Here is a 23,504-nt window from a genome sequence, read left to right on the forward strand (position 1 = left end):
GGTGCTCCTTGGAAACTATACAGGGCAGTTCTACTCTGTCCTGTAGGGTCGCTATGAGTTGGAATCAACTCCACGGCAGTGTGTGTGTGTGTGTGTGTGTGTTTTGGCCTGTCTAATATCTGCGTATCTAATTTCTATCATAGTATTTACGCTAGCCTCTCTATCAAAAAAAAAAATTTTTTTTTTTTTGTTTTCTCTATCCTGGGGGAAATTATGCAACCTCAAGCCAGCATAATAGAGGAAGTGCTCTTATCTGTGTATTCCTTGTAAAAGGAGTATTCTTATAGCCTATAACGTTGCCTTCAGTGATTTACCGCCATAGTTTTTACTTGAGTGTTTCTGTAATAAGTTTTTATACATTTAGAAGAGTGTTGCTGAAATGCTGATTTCTTTGAAAATAACCGTGTGGTAGTAGATAAAAAGGAAGCAACTTTCATGGAGGGACTTTTGTGGATTATATAATTTATGAATGCATGCTTCTTTTGATTAAAGACTTCACTTAGATGTACTAGCAACTTTCCCTTATAATAAAACTCCAAAGCAACTTGCACTTAGTCAGACTGAGGAAATTAGGTGAGTTACTCAAGATTGAAGAACAGCTTAATTTTTCATCTGTTATCTTTTCCTGATTTATATCAAACTATGTGATGTATCACCACAGTGTTAAAGTATTTAAAGTAAACACTTTGTCAGTAGTTTAAATATGAAGTATTATTAAAACATTAAAGTCAGCACTTTATCAACAATTTAAGTATGTATTTTTAAGTATTATGTACTATTTAGGTACAGTAAGAATACTGATTTATTAAAGGTCTTTCTACTCTCCGCACCTCCCCTGCTGATGTTACCTGTCACAAAGGTGGTGGTGGTTGTTGTTAGGTGGCGTCAAGTTGGTTCTGACTCATAGTGACCCTATGCACAACAGACCAAAACACTGCCCGGTCCTGTACCATCCTCAAGATTGTTGCTATGCTTGAGCCCATTGTTGCAACCACTGTGTTGCTCCATCTTGTTGAGGGTCTTCCTCTTTTTTGCTGACCCTCTGCTTTAGCAAGCATGATGTCCTCCAGGGACTGTTCCCTCCTGATAACATGTCCAAAGTGTGTGAGACGCAGTCTCGCCATCCTTGCTTCTAAGGAGCATCCTGGTTATACGTCTTTCAAGACAAGTTTCTTTGTTCTTTTGGCAGTCCATGGTATATTTAGTGTTCTTCTCCAGGACCACAATTCAAGGATGTCCATTTTTCTTCGGTCTTCCTTATTCATCGTCCAGCTTTCACGTGCACATGATGCACCTGAAAAAAGCATGGCTTGGGTCAGACGCACCTTAGTCCTCAAGGTGACGTCTTTGCTCTTCACCACTTTAAAGATGTCCTTTGCAGCAGATTTACCCAGTGCAACGAGTCTTTTGATTTCTTGACTGCTGCTTCCATGGCTGTTGATTGTGGATCCAAGTAAAATGAAATCCTTGACAACCTCAATCTTTTCTCCATTTATCATGATGTTGCTCATTGGTCCAGTTGTGAGGATTTTTGTTTTTATTATGTTGAGGTGTAATCCATACTGAAGGCTGTGGTCTTTGAAAAATAAGGTAGCACGGGGTAAATAAAAAAGTTTAAATCCTTCAATAATGATTTAATGGAACAGTAAAAATATTTATTTACCCCCTACGAAAAATAAGGCAATATGGGGTAAATAAATATTCTTACTGTTTTGTTAAATCATTATTGAAGGATTTTTTTTTTTTCATAGAACACTTTATTTCCTTGGAGCAGTTAAATAAAGAAAACCTACTTTAACAGTTTGCCTTGTTAGTATTTGTTAAAATGAGTTGTCACAGATCTGATGCTAGTTGATAGACCCTGAAAGCTATTTAATACTTCATTTCAGTTGCTATTTACCTTCACTGTTCTTGAGAACGAATTATTGGACAGATATTTTTAAATCCACTCTTCTTTTAGTTGAATATCTGTTTATTTTTTATATTCCTGCGTTGTGTACATACTTTATAACTTCTATTTAAGCTCAGAAAGTAAGATATCAGAATGGCGTTTTGTTTCAGAACCCCTCATTATTCTGTAGATAACCTTAGGAGATTCCAAGAACAACCTAATGTGTAGTTTTGCCTTTCTGGAAGCTTGCTTTGCAGCAGGCAGGTAATATTTTGAAGAATTATGCTATTGTCAGTTCATTTGAGCCTGCAGCTCAGCAATTGAATAGAATTGAGTGAGTGTATGTGCTTGTACACCCCTGCACGCCTGCAAGGAAAATACTAAGCTAGATTTAATATGCTAGCAAGTAAATGTCAAATAAAATGAGGTTTTATATATATATATATATATATACACACACATGTTTCTTAATTCTAATATTACAATCCCTGATATTAAGGAAGTGGTTCTTTGATAGTTCTGTCATTATATATACATATAAATATGTGTATATATTTGCATATTAGCATTTTTTACGACTAAAATTTCCATAGAGAATGTAGTATCACTAGATATTCTTTGGTGAGAGTGGTGACATGGTAGAAGTGTTTCAGGAATGCTTTTCTAATTCCTGTATGCAATTTGAAAAGAAGAACTCAAAGGTAAAAAAAAAAAATAATAATTTCAGATTGTAGCCGTAGTTCAAAATTGGAGCTATAGAAATGTTGAAATAAAGAAACAAATAATGAGAACTAATTTACAGGAAGGTTTTGTAATTTTTCCTTGTATCTTTTGAGTATTTCTTTCTGAATGCACTTATTTGCCCCTTCCTTCTGTCCGTCAACCAGGGGCTTATAATGTGCATTGCTATAGTTACTCAAATAATGTGAAGACAGTTTAATTCATTGATGTGTAGTCCTAAGCTTTGGGGTGAAAACATGTAAAATACCTACTGGAAGTATTAAATAACACAAATTTGCAGTGGATATGGATTTACTTTAATGTTTGAACTTACCGTCTGAGTTATTAGAGGGCAAAGGTGCTTTAAAACAGTAGAAATGTGATAGATGTATAGCTTCATAACAAGTTATTCAAGGAGATACTCTTAACTTTCTTAGAAAATTTATTTTCTGAGATTAAAACCCCAACTACCCCACCTCCCTCAGCTTTCCTTTGCGGCAAGGGGCGGAGGGGGGGTGCGAGGAACTATTTTTGGCTACAAAAGAAAAGGATTTTGAAAAGTAGGGGTTTGGAATAGAAAAACCAGTTAAAATTGTATGTTAAAATATTCCTTATAAATATTTTGTGCTTTAATTATTTACTTGTAGGAATCTGAAATATTTTCCTTTTTTTGGAAAACAATGTAAGAACTTCAGAAGATTGAATATATACTTGGATATTATCACAGACACTAAATTGACTAGTTGAAAACCGAGAGTTTGATTTTTAGAGTACAGTATTAAACCAAGCGCATATTTCCTGCTTTGCAGTAAAGTGATTAAAAGCTCTTATTTTTTGGCTAAATAGTTGAAAGATTTGTTACTGTTTTTATATATTATATAAATTTAAGATTAAACAAAAGATTATTGGGAGCATATACTAACAACGAATACGAACTAAGACATCTGAGTGAATTTCTATAACACTAAAAATAGTTTTGTCTATTTAATAATATGTAGAACATGTGCCCCCCCAGCCTCACCACCACTTCAGCAGTTGTCCATCATAGGTATTGTCAAATATTTTCTTTCTATTTTGGTGTTGAGATAAGTTTAGTAATACTTTTAAATTCTGATATGATTAAATCAGAAACTTTTGAGAATGTAACAGGTCAAAACATTCTATGAAGGTGTTCCAGTCCAAAAACTAGTAAAAATACTATCATAGGGAAAATACTAAATCTTAAAAATATATAAAACCCTATATTTTCTCAGTATTTTATTATAAAAATATTTAAATATGCAGAATATCTGAAGGAGTTGTACAGTGAATTGTTGTTGTTGTTAGGTGCCGTCAAGTCAGTTCTGACTTACAGCGACCCTGTGCACAACAGAACAAAACACTGCCCAGTCCTGCGCCATCCTTACAATCCTTGTTATGCTTGAGCCCATTGTTGCAGCCACTGTGTCAGTCTACCTTGTTGAGAGTCTTCCTCTATTCCACCGACCCTGCACAGTGAATACCATATTCCAGCCACCATTATTGGATCCATTAATCCCTTTCTTTTTTTGGTCCACTTCAGAGTGAGTGGAAGGTTTCAATATGCTTGACTCCTACAGATTTATGAATATCTGTTTTTGTCTGTCCATAAAACCAAATACCAAAATACTTCTGGACCTTGTTTTTTAAAAAAATTAAAATCTTTGGTTATTATTTTATTGAGAATACCTGTTCATGTAGGAAACAGAAATTTAGGTCTATAAACTTTAGTATAAAGAAGATGGAAACTACAATAGACTTTTTTGATTGCTTTTGGACTTCTCTTATAAGGTATCTGCTATAGGGGTTGCCAGTTACTTGCATTTTTAAGGATGGATTATAAGAGCATATTTTGTTAATAAGGAGTTTTGTCTCACCTGATGAGTTCAAAGCTTATCTGGGTTACTTGGTTTTATAGTTTGTGTAGATTTGGGAACATTGTTTAAAATGGCAGCTGCCCGCTACACATTTTCTGGGCAAGTAGGGATGCCATTCCTCTTCTAATCCCTGCAAGGAGAATGGGAGAACTAAAATTAGCAATCTGCTGTATATTGGGAGGCATCAAAATGGGAATTTACTATTGATTTTTTGCACTCTTGAAAGTAACAACAGAGAAAGATAGAAGGCCAGAATGAGGCATACGTCTTAACTACTTCGTAGGCTGCCAAGAGATAGGGTAGGTGGTGGGGAGGCAAGAATCACTGAAAAGAATGTCCCAAGACAACAGTAACTCTGGTGCTGGTTGTTTAACTCCTCAAGTGTTAACGTTATCTATATACAAATACATATACACGTACATACACATATATAAACCCAATGTTTAAAAAAAAATATGAGAAGAGTGGTATTGTTCCATATTTTTGCAAATCTCTTTAATGTCCGGACTAGTAGAGGGTGGCAGGATTCTCTTCTGTACAGCATTTAACCTGTTACGTTATTTCTGTTGATGTATATATATAAAGAAATTCTGACCCCACGAAGATATGTAACTGGAAAAGGGGAGATTCTTTCTGTAACCTTTTCAGATAATTTTGTATGCTCTTCGATACTACACCAAACCCAGCAAACCCCTTGTCGTCGAGTTGATGCTGAGTCACAGCTAGAGCAGAGCAGGTCCCTGGGGTTCCAAGGCTGTAAACCTTTACAGAAGCAGACTGATACATCTTTCTTCCACAGAGTGGCTGGTAGGTTTAAACTGCTGACCTTTCAGTTAGCAGCCAAGCTACTAAAAAAAAAAATTTTTTTTTTTTTAAAGCTACAAAAAAAAAAACAGGGCTCCTAAAATCCAGAAAGTGGTAGTTTCTTAAAGGTTGGTTGCAGCGATTAATCTGAAACAATAACAGTGCACTGGTGGTACTATGTTGAATTGAAATCCATTGATCTTACACTTTAAGTGATTTGTAATGCATTGGTCATTGGGAAAATACTGATTTTTCTGAGTTATACAGGTCTTCTAAATCTTGACATATTGTACAATACTGAAAAATACTGATACCAAAAATTCACATCTATTAATGTCACTCAGCACTCTCATGAGAAGTTTTCCAGAACTTGAAAGTATAGATTTTATCACTGGCAAATAAAGAAAAAATGTTGCCACTTGTTTCCCCAACTGTTCTTGTTATTGTTGTTGTTAGGTGCCTTCGAGTACACTGTCCAATCCTGCAGTATCCTCACAGTCATTGCTGTGCTTAACCCAATTGTTGTAGCCTCTGTGTCAGTCTGTCTCATTGAGGGTCTTACTCTTTTTCACTGACTCTACTTTACAAAGCATGATGTCCTTCTCCAAGGACTGGTCCCCCTTGATAAAATGTCTATAATACATGGAACAAAGTACAGTGAAATTTCATCATCACCACCACTAAGGAGCGTTCTGGCTGTACTTCTTCCAAAACAGATTTGCTCATTCTTCTGGCGGTCCATGATATGTTCATTATTCTTCACCAGTACCATAATTCAAAAGCATTAATTCTTCTTTAGTGTTCGGTATTCATTGTCCAGCTTTCCCATGCACATGAGGCGATTGAAAATACATCATTTCTCAACATACAGATTGGATAAGTATGGTGAAAGGATACAACCCTGATGCACGCCTTTTCTGCTTTTAAACCACACAGTATCCCCTTGTTCTGTTCAAACGACTGCCTTTTGGTGTAGGTACAGGTTCCTTATGAGCACAATTAAGTGTTCTGGAATTTCCATTCTTTGCAGTGTTATCCATAATTTGTTATGATCCACACAGTCAGGTGCCTTTGCATAGTCAATAAAACAAGTAAACATCTTTCTGGTATTCTCTGCTTTCAGCCAGGATCCATCTGACATCAGCAATGATATCCCTGGTTCCTCTTCCACTAACTGAAAAGTTGGTGGTTCTAATCCACCCAGAGGTGCCATGGAAGAAAGGCCTGGTGATCTTCTCTCAGATGGTCGCAGCCATGAAAGCCCCATGGAGCACAGTTGTACAACACATAGGGTTGACATGAGCTGGAATCAACTCAACAGCAGCTGGTTTGGTTTTTTATGCAGTATAGATAAGTTGACTCTTCCTCAGATTTTCTGCAAATATCTTCATCTTTTGTTTTCACTTTAATTATGTTTATTTTATAAGTCATATTTATTTATTTAAATGTTTGCTCTCTGGTTTCCAGAAAAATTACTACCCCTCCTGATAATTTTTTTTCTATGGGATATTTATAAAAGGAGCCCTGGTGGTGCAGCGGTTAAGCACTTGGCTGCTAACCAGAAGGTTGGCGGAGGATATTTATAATGTTTTACTAACTTTTCTAAATTACTTTTTTTGGGGGGGGACTCTTGTAAAATAATTTGGCAGTGCATGTTGAAAGCCAAAAAAATAGCTCTACGTTTTGATCCTCTTCTTAGAAGACTTAATTAACAGGAGGAATGTAGTTTGGTGTTTTGAACTCAACATATTCTTATTTTGTCAAATGCTTTGAAGTACTAAAAGTCAGGTAATGCTAACTTCAAAACATTTTTGTGTCTTCCAGATTATTGTTCGGTTGTAACAATTGTGGACCAGACAAATGTAAAGTTAACCTGCCTGCTTTTTAGTGGAAATTATGAAGCCCTTCCAATAATTTATAAAAATGGAGACATCGTTCGCTTCCACAGGCTGAAGGTATAATTCATACTGTCTGAAGCTTATGTTGTTTGAAGAGAACACTGTGTTGTTCACTAAAGCTAGTTAGCACTAATTATATGCTTCCTTTGTTAGAACATGACATCAAGCATTTCGGTAGATAAGAAGAAAGGTAAATAGTGTCCGACTGCAAGTAATTTGTAGTGTGAAACCTCTTCATTTGAACAAACAGCCTGTCCTCCTTCCTAGGAATGTATTAATGGCCACGATTCAGGCTGCATTCTGTCTTGTTTTTTCTAAATATAGATCAATGTTTTACAAGTTTTTAAATAGAGTTTCATAAATAATATTTGGTTTAAAAAAAAGTCCTTAGATCAGCAACAAAAATGTATAAGAAATTTGGAGATTATTCTGTCTTATTTTTGTATTCAAGTACAATGAAAGTATTGAGATGTACTTAATTTTGAGACATGACATAAAATCAGAGTAAATTAATCTTCATTTAAGATAAATGTGTTAAAACATGAACCCAACCCTGTTGCAGTTGAGTCAGTTCCAACTCATAGTGACCCTACAGGACAGAGTAGAACTGCCTCTTAGGGCTTCCAAGGGGCACCTGGTAGATTCACACTGCTGACCTTTCGGTTAGTAGCCTGTCACTTAAACCACTGTGCGAACAGGTACTTACAAAGTTATGGTAGTTAAATAAATAAGAGAAAACCATTAATATGAAAGAAGAGCTATTAAATGTTACATTTTTTTTAATAAGAATTTTAAAACTTAAGAGTGCAATTTTTCCTTCTAACTAGTTATCCTTTTTACTCTAATATTTCTTTAATTGAAGTTTTTTTTGTTCAGTGCATTTTTTGAACTGTTCTTTGAAAGTTACTATATGGCGCTCTTGATAACTTTTAAATACCCTGGTATTTTCAGTCCCTTAGGTTAAACATGGAGCCCTGGTGGCGAAGCGATTAGGCATTCAGCTGCTAACCCAAAGGTCGGCAGTTCGGTCGGCTGTTCAAGTCCACCAGCCACTCTTTGGAAACCCCCGGGGCAGTTCTGCTCTGTCCTATAGGGTCACTGCAAGTCAGAATTGACTCAATGGCAACACGTTTTAGATTAAACATTTCAATTTCCTCATCTTATTCTCTTGTTACATGGAAACCTTCATTATCTTGGTTGTCCTTTTCTTCTAATTCTTCAGTTTATTGATATCCCTCATGGTCAATATGATGCTCATAAATGAGCACAGTATTCCAGATATCGTAGGAATATTACTTATCTTGACCTATTAGTGCTGTTCCCCTGAGGGATGGCAGGATGTTTGCTTGAAAATAAAAAGAGAAATAGAAATATAATCTTAGCAATATATTACAGGTTTATCCAACCTTTAAAAAATTGCTTATTCTCACACACTGTTGTTTCCTAGTGGGTTCATATTCCACCAGTACACTCTCCCTTCCTGATGTTTTTAGTTGTTGCTCTTGTTGTTTAATTGAAATATAATATACATGCAAAAAAGTATGCTTATAATATACAACTTTCTGGTCACTATGTTGTTGTTGTGTTAGGTGCCATCTAGTTGATTCCAACTCACAGCAACCCTATGTACAACAGAACAGAACACCGCCGTGTTCTGTGCCATCCTCACAGTTTCTGCTATGTTTGAGCTCATCACTGCGATCATTGTGTCAGTCCATCTCATTGAGGGTCTTCCTCTTTCTTGCTGACCCTCTGCTTTACCGAGCACGATGTCCTTCTCCAGGGACTGGTCCCTCCTGATAACTTGTCCAAAGTACGTGAGACGAAGTCTTGCCATCCTTGCTTCTAAGGAGCATTCTGGCTATACTTCTTCCAAGACAGACTTGCTTGTTCTTATGGCAGTCCATGGTATATTCAGTATTTTTCACCAACACCGTAATTCAAAGTCATCAATTCTTCTTTGGTCTTCTTTATTCATTGTTCAGCTTTGGTATGCATATGTGGCGATTGAAAATATCATGGCTTGGGTCAGATGCACCTTAGTGCTTATAGTGACAGCTTTGCTTTTCAACCCTGGTCACTATAAGCACACTCATATAACTAGCATCTGGACACCTCCTTCATATCCCTTCCTGGATAAGTCCCCCAACCAAGGAGTAAACTATTCTCATGACTTCTGCAGCATACGTTAGTTTCATCTGCATTTACTCTTTATATAAATGAAGCATAGAATATGCAGTATGTTTTGTTTTTGTCTTTTTCTTTTTTTGTTTTTATGTCTGGCTTATGCTTGAGTGTTTCAGCTATATTGCCGTGTTTAGTTTTACCTTGTTCATTTTTTTTGCTGGATGGTATTCCATTGTCTGAATATATCAGAATTTATTTATTGTGTTGTTGAACAATGAAGTAGTTTCTAGTTTAGGGGTGATTAAATGGAAATATACCATTACACACGCATTTTTGAAGTGGAAAGTATAAAATGGAATGGGAAAGGGGGAAATGTGAAATGGCAAGTAGTAAGTATGTAGTAGAACAATATTGATTCCATGTCGACTCCAAGAAGTTAAGGATTCATTCATAACTAAGAGGAAAAGAGTGGAACACTAATAAGACCACCTGTCTGTCATTTGTCGTACTGTGGTAGCTTGCATGTTGATATGATTTTGGAAGCAATGCTACTGCTATTTCAAATACCTGCAGGGTTACCCACAGTGGACAGGTTTCAGCCAAGCTTCCAGACTAAGATAAATGTGGAAGAAAAGTCGTGGCAATCTGTGTCTAAAAATTAGCTAATGAAGATCCTGTGGATCACAACAGAATATTGTCCAACATAGTACTGGATGTTGAGCCCCCAAGGTTAGAAGGCACTCACAGTGCACACTGGCTGCAGCAGTAGACTCGAGCATGCCAACTATCACAAAGATGGCTCAGGATTAGGCCATGTTTTATTTTATTTTGTTGTACGTGGGGTCACCATGAGCTGGAGCTTGAACTCGATAGCATCTGACAGCAACAACAAATAAGAATTCCAAAAGAAAACACAAATGGAACATTAGGTAAGGAAATAATTTTTAACAAGCAAAAATACAGAGGATAAGGAACAAATGGGAAACCAAATAATGAGATGTGAATACAACCATATCCATAATTACATTAAATGCAAATAGATTAAACATGCCAATTGCAAGGAAGAGATAAAGAAAGCACAAATGACAAGTCCAAGCAGTCTACAGGAAGCTCACTTTAAATATGAACCTACAACAGGTTGAAAGTAAACGTGTGCAAAAGGCTATACCAAGCAAACAGTAAGTGTAGAGAAAATGAAAGAACTGTTAATATCAGACAAAGAGTATCACAAGATATAAAAAGGGGGGAGCATTTCATAAGGACAGAAAGGCTGCTTCGTGAAGAAGATGTAACCATCATAAATGTATGTGCATTTAATAACTTCAGATTTATTCAGAAATTAAAAATCCTTATGGCATACCTCAGTGCTCTCAGTCAGACTGATTAAACCTTAGGCTCAGCTGTATTTTATTCACTTCAAGATTTTATATTTTAAGAGTTCTAGTTTTTCATATAACATTCATAGGTAACTGTCATTCAGTATCTTTTCCTTTTGTGTGTTATACCTTAATAGAAAAGATAATAAATAAAGTGTAAAAATGTAAAGTTGATAGGATCAAGGAGTCTACTCCCTAGCTTGCTCAAAAAATACAAATAAATTTTGTATAGTGTTTTACAGTTTACTCGGTGCTTGTACATCTTGATGTAGTACCAGTTGAGTTTATAATTTCGTATGCTAATTAAAAAGAATTATGTCCTCTATTAATTGTGCTGGCAAGATTTTATGTCTCTAGTTTTTTAGTTCCTCAGTTCTGCATCAGTAAGCTGTTTTGTTTGTTTTTGTTTTGTTTTCTACTTTGTCCCACTTACTTAGATCCAGGTGTATAAAAATGAGACTCAGGGTATCACCAGCTCTGGCTTTGCATCTTTGACTTTTGAGGGGACTTTGGGAGCTCCTGTCATACCTCGGACTTCGAGCAAGTACTTTAACTTCACCTCTGAGGACCACAAAAGGGTAGAAGCCTTACGTGTGTGGGCATCTAATCACATCCCATCTTCTTCGACATTACTAAAATTGTGTGATGTTCAGCCAATGCAGTATTTTGACCTGACTTGTCAGCTTTTGGGGAAAGCAGAAGTAGATGGAACATCATTTCTTCTAAAGGTAGATATTTTTACTACTTGAAATTAAGAGTTGTAAGCATCACCTACATATCTGCAAAGAGTCTGTATTTCAGCATTCTGATATAATAAATATGCATACTGTGTATTATATTAAGAACTTAATATTTAGTTCACAATTTTTGATGAGCCTGGATAATCATACAGCTGTCCTCTTGCACTTTTTCTTCACACCCTCCTTCCAGAAGAAAGTAATATTAAGTCTGTGTTCTAAATACATTGTTGTTAAGTGCCTTTGAGTCAGTTGCAACCCATAGCGACCCCATGTACAACAGAAAAGAACACTGCCCGTGCCTGCACATCCTCACAGTCATTGCTATGCTTCGGCCTATCGTATATGCTAAATATTGGATGGTTTATGCTATGTTTATTTATGTATTTCTTATAGTAATAATAATAAAATACCAACTTGCTTTCTACTGTTCTTAGTTGAAGCTCTCTCTGTTTCTTTCTGCTTCCCTATCAGGGAGGCCTTCTTCCTTCTCACTCATTTACTTTCTTGGTAAGTTGGATTCTCTTCCCTCATCCCTTTACCACCTGCTTCATGGATAGGTCACGGGCAGTTTTGAATTGTTTGTTGTTGTCGTTCTTTTTATGCTTTTTGTTTTTGAATCAACAGGATAAAGAAAGTAATGTAAGACCCATCTATCCTTTGTTTATACCAAACCCACTTTAGCTCATTAACAGCTTCTAGAGAGGGCGGTTGTGAAGTATTTTTTTCCCTTGCCTATCTTAGGAGGATGCATTTGAGCAAACAGTGCTTTGACCCTGCTGCCTTGATTCTTTGGAGCAATAGGACAAGAGAGGGAGTGTGGTGGCACTTAGACATACTAAGTCACAGTGAAGAGAAGTCTTTGAATTAAAGACGAAGTTTTTGAAGTTGAAAATATCTCATATTTATACACAGAAATGCTTTAAAAGAGTAAATGCATGTTATAAAGGAAGTTAAATGAATATGACAAAACTGAAGCTAAAGCAGTATAAAATCATCCACAGTTAGGAGGAATCTTAGTCAGCTGGTCATACTTTCCACCAAGTGTGACGTCTTTAACAGATGAGCATGTGCTGTCTCCTGAGCACTTGGGAATGACAGTGGCAGGGAGTCTTCTGGGCAGAGAGGTAAACTCACATGTTTCGGCTATGACATTGTTGGAAAATTCTTAAATTCTGAGACAACATCTGCCACCTTTTACCTGACACTGTTGATTGTATATTTTCTCTCCAAGGCAGCACAACATATATGCCTACATCCCATTTTTATAGATAACCTCTTCAGATAAGTGAAAACAACTTTCATGGAACTTACTTTAAATACAGCATTCTGAAGTAAATGTAAGAAATTAAATTAGTAAAGCTTTCTTCAGGGCAGTTTCAAAATAAATCTCAAAAGTCTTTGTATACCTTTAAGTCTATTGTCATGAATCTATTTTAAGGAATAGTTTAAAATGCATACAGAAATACAGTTAAAAGAATATCCTTTCATTTTTCACAATAGCAAAAATTAAAATTCATTTGCTAACAATAGAGAATGAAGTGTGTGAACTATTCATATATAATGGAATACTCTGACTGTAAAATGGCATTGTATAAATACACTTATTGAGGTAAATGTTCACAATATTTAATTTAGTGATAAAAGCAGTTTCAGTTATGTACTAAAAATTTGCATATACAGAGCAAAAGTATATCTGGAAGAATAAATAGCAATATTTTACTGGTGTTATCTCTGAGAAGTAGAGCTATGAATGATATTTTTTCTTCTGACAATATTTCTAGTATAACTGAAACAATTCTTTAGCTTACTCTTTTAAAAACATTACTCCATACCAGATCTGGTCAGCATGGAGTATAGCCTAAGTATTTCCTATCTCAGCCCGAATACAACACTAATATACCACAATGCATTTATTTTCATGTTTCTGGTAGCCATGTTATACCAATGGTTTCCATTAAAATTATAATTTAATAAATCTGTAGACCCACTGACATGAGTTCAGATTTTCTCCCTTTGCCTATGCTTGTACACTTTCTGAACAATAAGCTTTTAAACTGGGTTTTTCTTTAAGTACAGATATAATATTTTTTGAATAGCCACAGTGTTCATAAAGCCTCATCTTTTCAGTGTGTTTTTGTAATCGGCAAGAGATCATTCATACCCAGAGCTGGTAGATAGTTTGTGCATCAAACATGTAATGCAGTTTGGAGACCAAAAAAAAAAAACACACAAACGAGAAAATCATCATATTAAAGGGACTAATTCAAATTTGTACTATTTACTTTTTCATATGGGCAAAGGTCAGCGTACATTTCTGAGAGCTAAGAATTAATCCTAAGAAAATTAGCAGACATACTCAAAGGTTTATATACAAGATAGTAATTAGTGAATTATTTAAAATAGCAGAAATGTTCAAAACAACCTACCCGATCAGTAAAGGGTTAAATAAATTTAGGTGCACCCATACCATGAAATAATATGAACCCATTGAAAAGCATATTTTAGAAGAATATTAGAACTGCCTGTTGAAATATTCAATAATAAACTGAGAAATGAAAAGCAAAATATGCCACTTTGTTTAAAATTTATAGATATATAGATGTAATTTACAAGCACACAAGAAAAAAATGAAGTAAATGCAACAATATGTTACTATTTTTCTAGGGTCATAATGCAAATTTTTATTTTCTTCTTTACATTCTTTGACATTGTCCACATTATCCATAGTTCGTAATGTGGGCCTCTTATAGCCAAAAAATAGTGCACGTTCTAAGTGCTGCAAATAATTAGGAACACACATTTAATTACTTTAAAGTTATATAGCATAAAAATCTCTTTTTAGCATCAGCAGTTTTACAAAATGATCATCAAACTTTGCTCTGCCCTTATGTGACAGGTATGGGATGGCACCAGGACACCATTTCCATCTTGGAGGGTCTTAATACAGGACCTTGTTCTTGAAGGTGATTTAAGTTTCATCCATCAGCTGCAAAATCTGGCGATAGACATTTTGGTCTATGACAACCATGTTCGAGTGGCAAGATCTCTGAAGGTGATACTTCAGTAGCAAACATGTTTGTTACTTTCTATTTTTATAAATTGGGGGGTAAATCGCATTAATAGGTGGTATTTGGAGTCTAGAAGTCAGCTTCAAATTTATTTTTTTACTTATAAAATGTGTTTAAAATAAATTAGTAAAAGATATCTTAATTCATAATGGATTGAACAACTTGTTTAAAGAACGTTTCCTGAATATCTTAAAGCCATGCACAGCTTTGCTACAAAAATATTGTTGTTAGGTGCCATCGAGTTGGTGTTTTTCCTATGTGTTGTAAATTCTATCTCTATGATGTTAATGAGATGGGATTAGCAGCAGTTATGTTAATGAGGTAAAACTCAATCTATGAGATTAGGTTCCTTTTGAAGCCAATCTCTTTTGAGATAAAAAAAGAGAAAGGAGCAGAGAGACAAGGGGGGACTTCCTACTACCAAGAAAGCAGCACCAGGAGCAGAGCGTGTCCTTTGGACCTATGGTTCCTGTACTGGGAAACTCCTAGACTAGAGGAAGATTCATGACAAGGACCTTCCTCTGGAGCCAACAGAGAGAGAAAGCCTTCCCCTGGAGCTGGTGGCCTGAATTCAGACTTCAAGCCTACTAGACTGTGCGAGAATAAACTTCTATTTGATAAAGCCATCCACTTGTGGTATCTCTGCCATAGCAGCACTAGATGACTAGACATCAAGCATTATGTCCTTCTCCAGGGACTGAGGGGTCCTGATACACCCAAAGTATGTGAGATGTAGCCTCTCCATCCTTGCTCCTAAGGAGCATTCTGGCTGTACTTCTTCCAAGACAAATTTGTTCATTCTTTTGGCAGTCCGTGGTATATTCAGTATTCTTCATCAGTACCATATCCATAAAGTAACATGTAGAGATCTTATATGAATTTACGTGTTAGATTCACCTCACTCCCACACTCTTCATACCTACTCTCACATTTCCTTGCTTCCCTTTTCCCCGTGCTGCTTCCATAGGTCTTTCTGTTCCCCTGCTTTCCTGTTTTCCTTGTCTAAGTCCTGAACAGTGTCTAGCATGGTGCTTTCCGTAAGGACAAAGAAAATAGTATCCGCTGCTGAATGAATAAGTGCTGTGAATTTTTTCAGATTTTTTTCCTTCTTTCCCTTTTTAGTGTGTTTTATTTTCCCCACTAGAGGGTGAGAGGAGCACACATGATTAAAGTATATGGCACTTTAATTCTCTAAAGACAGCCACCGTGGCGTCTTTGTATTATTTACCTGTAACAGCGTATAAAAATGAAAAGGATTTTCTGTGTAGGTAAACAGGACAAGTCCAACCCCTGTTTAATGTGCACTGACATCACGTTCGTTTTGAGACAGCTGCTGTAACATTTCACTTTAGTTTAAGGACTTCCCAGAGTCAGATGACATCGACAGAAGTGAATCATTATCAGCACTTGGAGACAGCTGTTCAAAATTGCACTTTTATACCAAAATACGTGGAACCAATTCAAGAGATTTATGTTGTATAGGAACAGGAAGGAAAAAAGTGTTTTTTAAAATAAGTAGAACAATTATGGTGATTATAAATTCTGATATAATCAACTTATATAAATGGTACATTTTGCAACCAAAATTGCCCTTAACGTTTTCTTAAATCTTACTTTGAAAAGTAACTTATGTTATTTTCTAAACATTTTACATAGACACAAACGTGCAAACACATTTCAAAACTAAAGTCCTATTTTTAAATTCTCAGTCTTATGCTGACAAACAAACCAACCAAACCTATTGCCATCAAGTCAATTCTGACTCATAGTGACCGTATAGGACAGAGTGGAACTACCCCATAGTGTTTCCAAGGAACAATTGGTGGATTCCAACTGCTGACCTTTTGGTTAGCAGCAGAGCACTTAACCACTGTGCCACTAATAGCTCCACCTTATCCTGATACAATTAAAAGAAATTTATGAAACATATGTAGTCATATTATATTTGGGTTTTCATTGACCCAGGAACTAGTTTGATTTGTTGTTTTGAGACATACACAAGAAATTAGAAATGATAAACCTAAACGGAAATTCTTGACGGTTTATAGGGGGGGTATTTTGATTATGTCTAAAGAGGTAGTGATTTCTTGGTAGCCATATTTGCTTGTTTGTTTAGTGTTTGTGTATTGAAATGGATCTTTAAATTGTATTTTTTAAATCTTTCGGTTATGACTCCCTCACTTGGATATTTGGAATCTTATGACATTATGGACAAGCAGTGCCTGTCTGTTGCAGTAGAACATCTGGCACGTTTCATCGTATAGTTAGCCAAACTTAAAAAAAACGCAGTGCTGCCTCCAGAAGGAGTTTCTGGAAACCACAATTTATTGTCTTTACACATTGATTCTTCCCTGTGCTCCTGCCTGATGTCATTTTCATTGTTCTTAAGCCTCCTCTCTTTTATCCCTACATGTAGGCATGTGCACCCATGTTTATTTTGCTTTATTTTATGTACATTTATCTGAAAACTACAGTGTGTCACTCTGCAAATTTCCTTTTTCCTTTGACATATTTTTAAGATTTATCCATGTTGGTACATGTGTCTCTGCTTTAATACCATACTGTCTTACTTTATTTTTAAATGATACTAAAAAGTGCAAGTCCCCTTTCTTACTCAAAATTGACTTGGCTATTCTCTTTTGTATAACTTAAGGATCAACTTTCCAAATTCCATGAAAGACACTGGGGATTTTGATTGAAATTGCATTAAATGCAAAGATTAATTCTGGGAATATTACCGTTTTAATAATAAAATTTTAATACTAAGTATTTATTAATATAGTATCTTTTTCCATGTATTTAGGCTTCTTTCCAGTCTTTTGTAGATTATATACTTGGACTATTACCAGTATATTATGTATATTAAAAAAGAATGAAAAAACAATAAAGGTATAAATAGAATAAGAAAAATAAATAGAAATAGGGATTTTTATATTTTCATGCATATTCCACTTTGTAGACTATGAGGAAAGTTAGTTTTGTGTTCTTACTTTCTTTTTGTGTTTTCCTTTTCTCACTGTCTCTTTACCTTGCTCCTCAGACATGATACAGATATGTGCAAAAGAAATCAGAGAATACTAAATAACTACCTCTTCCTCACAGACCCATCACTGGATGGGAAAAAGCCCCTTGGGAAATATGGGGTAGTACCTGGGGTAGTAATGGAAACCCTGGTGGCATAGTGGTTAAGTGCTATGGCTGCTAACCAAAAGGCCAGCAGTCCGAATCCACCAGGCGCTCCTTGGAAATCCTGTGGGGGAGTTCTACTCTGTCCTATAGGGTCGCTATGAGTCGGAAGCGACTCGATGGCAATGGGTTTTGGTTTTTTTTTTTATCTGGGAGTGTAAACATCTTTCTGATACTCTCTGCTTTCAGCCATGATCCATCTGACATCTGCAATGGTATGCCTTGTTACATATCCTCTTCTGAATACAGCTTGAATTTCTGGCAGTTCCCTATCAGTGTACTGTTGTAATCGCTTTTGAATGATCTTCAGCAAAATTTTACGTGTGTGTGATAGGAGTAAGAATCAACTCGACCGCATGGTTTTTTTGTTTTTGGGATATTAATGATATTGTTCAATAATTTTTGTATTTTGTTGGATCTTCTTTCTTTGAAATGGGTGCAAATATGGATCTCTTCCAGTTGGTTGGCCAGGTAACTGTCTTCCAAATTGCTTGGCATAGATGTTTGAGCACTTCCAGTACTGCATCCTTTTGTTGAAACATCTCAGTTGGTATTTTGTCAATTCCTGGAGCCTTGTTTTTCACCAGTGCCTTCAGTGCAGCTTGGACTTCTTCCTTCATTACCATTGATTCTTTATCATATGCTACCTCGTGAAATGTTTAAATGTTAACCAATTCTTTTTGGTACAGTGACTCTTTGTATTCCTATTATATTCTTTTGATGCTTCCTGGGTCTTTTAATATTTTCCCTTAGTACCTTTCAGTACTGCAACTCGAGGCTTCAATTTTTCTTCAGTTCTTTCAGCTCGAGGAATGCCAAAGGTGTTCTTCCCTTTTGGTTTTCTATCTCCAAGTCTTTGGACATTTCACTGTATTTTTCTTTGTGTTCTCGAACTGCCCTTTGAAATCTTCTCTTCAGCCCTTGTACTTTATAATTTCTTCTGTTTGCTTTAACTACTTGACGTTCAAGAGCAAGTTTCAGAGTCTCTTCTGACATGAGCTTTTGTCTTTTTAATGACCTGTTGCTTTCTTCATGTGCGGTGTCCTTGATGTCATTCCACAACTTATCTGGTCTTCAGTCATTAGTATTGATTGCTTCAATTTCATGCATCTATTTTTTTATTCTTTAGATGGTCTCTAAATTCAGGTAAGATATACCCGAAGTCGTACTTTGGCTCTTGTGGACTTCTAATTTCTTCAACTTCAACTTGAATTTGCATATGAGCAATTGATGGTCTGTTCCACAGTTCATACCAGAAAAATGTTTACCTATGTCTTATTGACTACGCAAAGTCATTTGACTGTGTGAATCACAAGAAATTACGGATCACATTGTGAAGAATGGGAATTCCAGAACACTTAATTGTGCTCATGAGGAACCTGTACTTAGACCAAGAGGCAGCCTTTCAAATAGAACAAGGGGATACTGCGTGGTTTAAAGTCAGGAAAGGTGTGCATCCATTCTAATTCAGTCTGTATGCTGAGCAAATAATCCAAGAAGCTGGACTATATGAAGAGGAACACGGCATCAGGATTGGAAGAAGACTCATTAACAATCTGTGATATGCAGATAAGAAAACCTTGCTTGCTAAAAATGAAGAGTACTTGAAGCACTTATTGATGAATATCAAAGACCACAGCCTTCAGTATGAATTACATCTCAACATAAAGAAAACAGAAATCCTCACAACTGGACCAGTAAACAACAACATGATAAATGGAGAAAAGACTGAAGTCAAGGATTTCATTTTACTTGGATCCACAGCCAACGCCCATGGAAGCAGCAGTCAAGAAATCAGACGATACATTGCATTGGGCAAATCTGCTGCAAAAGACCTCTTTCGAGTGTTCAAAAGCAAAGATGTCACTTTGAGGACTAAGGTGCACATGACCCAAGCCATGGTGTTTTCATTCGCCTCATATGCATGTGAAAGCTGGACAATGAATAAAGGAAGACTGAAGAAGAGTTGTTATCTTTGAATTGTGGTGTTGGCGAAGAATATTGAATATACCACGGGCTGCCAGAAGAACGAGCAAATCTGTCTTGGACGAAGTACAGCCAGGATGCTCCTTAGAAGCAAGGATGGTAAGACTACATCTTACATACTTTGGACATGTTATCAGGAGGGACCAGTCCCTGGAGAAGGACATCATGCTTGGTAAAATAGAGGACCAGTGAAAAAGAGGAAGACCCTCAACAAGATGGATTGACACAGTGTCTGCAGTTATTGGTCAAATGTAGCAAAGATTATGAGGATGGAGCAGGACCTGGCAGTGTTTTGTTCTTTTGTACATAAGGTTGCTGTGAGTCAGAATGGGCTTGATGGCACCTAACAACAACAGCCTGGAAGTATGAATTTTTATTTCCCCATATGTCTCCTCCATTAGACCTATAAGGTGTAATGAGGAATATAATTAAGAGAAGCAACAATAAGCAGAGGTGGGAGATTGGTTCACTGCCTCGTCTCCCCCCGCCCCCTTTATTTAGCTTATCTTTTACGTACAATCTCACCACTGTTACTCAATCCTGAGTTTGTAGAGAAAAAGCGAATGGTAGCCCCACCATCTTGGAGTAGTCAGGAGTTTTTATGCAAATGAGGTTTCAAGTTGCCAACTCATGTGTAAATTTTTCTTCATAAAAATACATTGTCAACATGTGATTCAGTTTACCTAGCTCCTTTTGGGTAGGCAGTAAGTTCTTTGAATAACATTCTGCATTTCTCTCATTTGAAGTCTTCTTCGTTAGAAGAAAATCTCAAATTCTATATAAAGGCATTTTTAGAACTTTTGGCAAGCCATCTGAAAGTAACTGTAGAATATTTGTACCACGTGACCAAAGTAGAATAATCACAGAATCTAGCCTGCAAAATCTCGTTGTGGAGGCTGATCAAGTCAAATTCAAGGTTTAAATCTTTAATCGGTTTTCTGTGTTTGAACTCAGAGAGTGTGTTTCATACAGTGGTGATGCTGGCATAAATGCTTTCTTTAAAAAGTTTTCCTTCCATCGACCTTGTGAGATAAAGGGGTGCTTGTTGTTAGGAAATAACTAGCAAATTAAAAAAAAAAAAAATTTCTGGTGTTTCCATAATGAGAGTTTAAGTGATTATATTGGACTAAATCTTACTTTACATAAGTGTATTTTCAGAAACCTTAATGAAAGAGAGTGCTTGAATTTTATTTCGACAATGTATTTCTTAACTACTATATTTTACCTGTGCTAAAGTTTTTAAGGTGCAATATTGTTTTTCACATTTTATTGTCTCTGGGCATATATCTTAACAATTGAAAGGATATTTGGATAGATATAGACATAGATACTGACATTTTCTTTTTGATATAGTGTCCATTGGGCTGATATTCAGCCAGTAAACAGTGGCTTAACATACCAGCCAGCCTTTGCTCATTCTTATTGGTCAGTGCCCCTGGCATATTGGTTGTTAAATATTTTGACTAGCAGAAGATGTTTGTTTTGTTTTTTTTCTCTCACTTTCTAAATAAATATCTGTTTTTAGATTGGATGCTTTCTTAGGATTTATAGCCTCCATACCAAACTTCAGTCAGTGAATTCCGAGACTCAGTCAACATTATTAGCCCTAGAGTTTCATCTCCATGGAGGTACCAGTTACGGTCGGGGAATCAGGGTCTTGCCAGAAAGTAACTCTGATGTGGATCAACTGAAAAAGTAAGCATGTTATATACCTGTTTAGAAAATGTAAATAAGGTATTCATTAAGCTGGTTTCCAGGAAGACATTTTTCCTGGGTTGGGGCAGGGATGGGGATCTGATAGGTGCTTTGTAGTTGATCCATATATACTCTTCTGTGGTGTTGTCCCTATTTTTTAATAGAGGGACCAGATAAAACAAATCAAGTGATCGTTGTTTCAGATATCAAATTAGTAGCAGAGCCAGGGCGATAATCCGAATTTTCTGGCAGTTAGTGCCTCCTCTTTGCCCTCATGCATTTTCTTCTACCCTTTGCCACACTCTCCAAGTCCAGCAACAAACAGTAGAAACTGGAGCTTAGCTAAAGTTTGGAAAACTTGATAACATATTTAGGATTCCAAAAATACTTTATCCTTCCATGAAAAAATATCTTTCCAGAGTACCTACAAGAGAATAGATAGATAACAAACGTTTTAGGGTATCATATTTTCCAGACTTTCAGATGTGCCCAGAAAGTCAAATAGTATCTTACTATAGATAGAGTTCTCTTTTCCTTGAAGTATTCCTAGTGAACACTGTGTAGAGAAACTTTTTGACCAGGGTTCTAGAGAAATAAAAATAAATCTTCTGTATACCTTCAAAGCGATACAGAAAATATATCATTTAGTAAATCGAAATGAAACAGTATGTTTTGATTTATTGAAGTCAGTATGACTTAAAACCAACTTAAATAATCTTTTATTTAATAATCTTATCAATTTCACTGCTTTACAACTCATATTGCAGTATGTAGCAGCATACTGCTTCACTTCCTTCTGTCTACAGTGAGATTGTTCTGAGAATGTCACCCATTAAATCCCGGCCTATTTTTGTTTACAGTATTTCATCATTCTGCTCCCTGGTAGCATAAATGATTAAGCACTCTGCTGCTAACCAGAAGGTTGGCAGTTCGAACCCACCCAGCTGCTTAGAGAGAGAAAGACCTGGCGGTCTGCTTCTGTAAAGATTACAGCCTAGAAAACCCTATGGGGCAGTTCTACTCTGTCACATGGTATCATTATGAGTCGAAATCAACTCGACAGCACCTGACAACAACAACTCTTCACTTGTATCTTGCTAGACTCAGTTTTTGGCTTTTGGGAAGCCTTGGAACTCTCAGATAATGTGGTAAAAGTTACAGACTCACAACTTAAGAATATATAGATGCAATATTTTGTGTACAATCTTAGTGAGTTCTTGGATTCTTTGTGTAGAGATAAACTGGCTATATTTGTGCATAATTTAAAATTATATTCTTTCTATTATAGGGTTTTAGAATCTGCAGATTTGACAGCTAGTCAGCATTTAGGTGGTGTCTGTTTATCACAATGTGAAGATGGCTTTCCAACCATGTCAAGTAAGGACAATTTTTACATTGACAGTTTAGTCCCTGCTAAGTAAAATGGCCTTATCAACCTTAACATAATCCTTTTTTTTTTTTTAATTTTTATTTTATTTATTTACTTATTTTTATTGTACTTTAGATGAAGGTTTACAGAACAAACTAGTTTCTCATTAAACAGTTAGTACACATATTGTTTTATGACATTGGTTCACAACCCCATGACATGTCAACACTCCCCCTGCTCAATCTTGGGTTCCCTATCACCAGCTTTCCTGACTCCTCCTGCTTTCTTGTCCTTGCCCCAGGGCTGTGTTAGTCTTGTTTTGTTTTTTTTTTAAATAACTTTTATTAAGCTTCAAGTGAACGTTTACAAATCCAATCAGTCTGTCACATATAAGTTTACATACATCTCACTCCCTACTCCCACTTGCTCTCCCCCTCTTGAGTCAGCCCTTTCAGTCTCTCCTTTCTTGACAATTTTGCCGGCTTCCCTCTCTCTCTATCCTCCCATCCCCCCTCCAGACAAGAGTTGCCAACACAATCTCAAGTGTCCACCTAATATAATTAGCTCACTCTTCATCAGCGTCTCTCTCCCACGCGCTGACCAGTCCCTTTCATGTCTGATGAGTTGTCTTCGGGGATAGTTCCTGTCCTGTGCCAACAGAAGGTCTGGGGAGCATGGCCGCCGGGATTCCTCTAGTCTCAGTCAGACCATTAAGTTTGGTCTTTTTATGAGAATTTGGGGTCTGTATC

The 23,504-nt window shown here is 36.3% G+C and overlaps 1 protein-coding gene across 3 annotated transcripts in view; it reads left to right on the forward strand.

Annotated features, from left to right (window-relative positions):
• POT1 (protection of telomeres 1) overlaps positions 1–23,504 on the forward strand; it is a 126,162-nt gene that overhangs the window by 63,584 nt on the left and 39,074 nt on the right. For all 3 annotated transcript variants that reach the window (XM_049893168.1, XM_049893170.1, XM_049893169.1), the window contains 5 exons: positions 7,135–7,265; positions 11,149–11,439; positions 14,348–14,503; positions 21,217–21,386; positions 22,675–22,763. In XM_049893168.1, the coding sequence (XP_049749125.1) occupies positions 7,135–7,265; positions 11,149–11,439; positions 14,348–14,503; positions 21,217–21,386; positions 22,675–22,763 (837 nt within the window). The remainder of the gene's footprint in view (positions 1–7,134; positions 7,266–11,148; positions 11,440–14,347; positions 14,504–21,216; positions 21,387–22,674; positions 22,764–23,504) is intronic.

The sequence above is a fragment of the Elephas maximus genome, chromosome 8, assembly GCF_024166365.1.
Source record: "Elephas maximus indicus isolate mEleMax1 chromosome 8, mEleMax1 primary haplotype, whole genome shotgun sequence".
In the NCBI taxonomy this organism is placed as follows: domain Eukaryota; kingdom Metazoa; phylum Chordata; class Mammalia; order Proboscidea; family Elephantidae; genus Elephas; species Elephas maximus.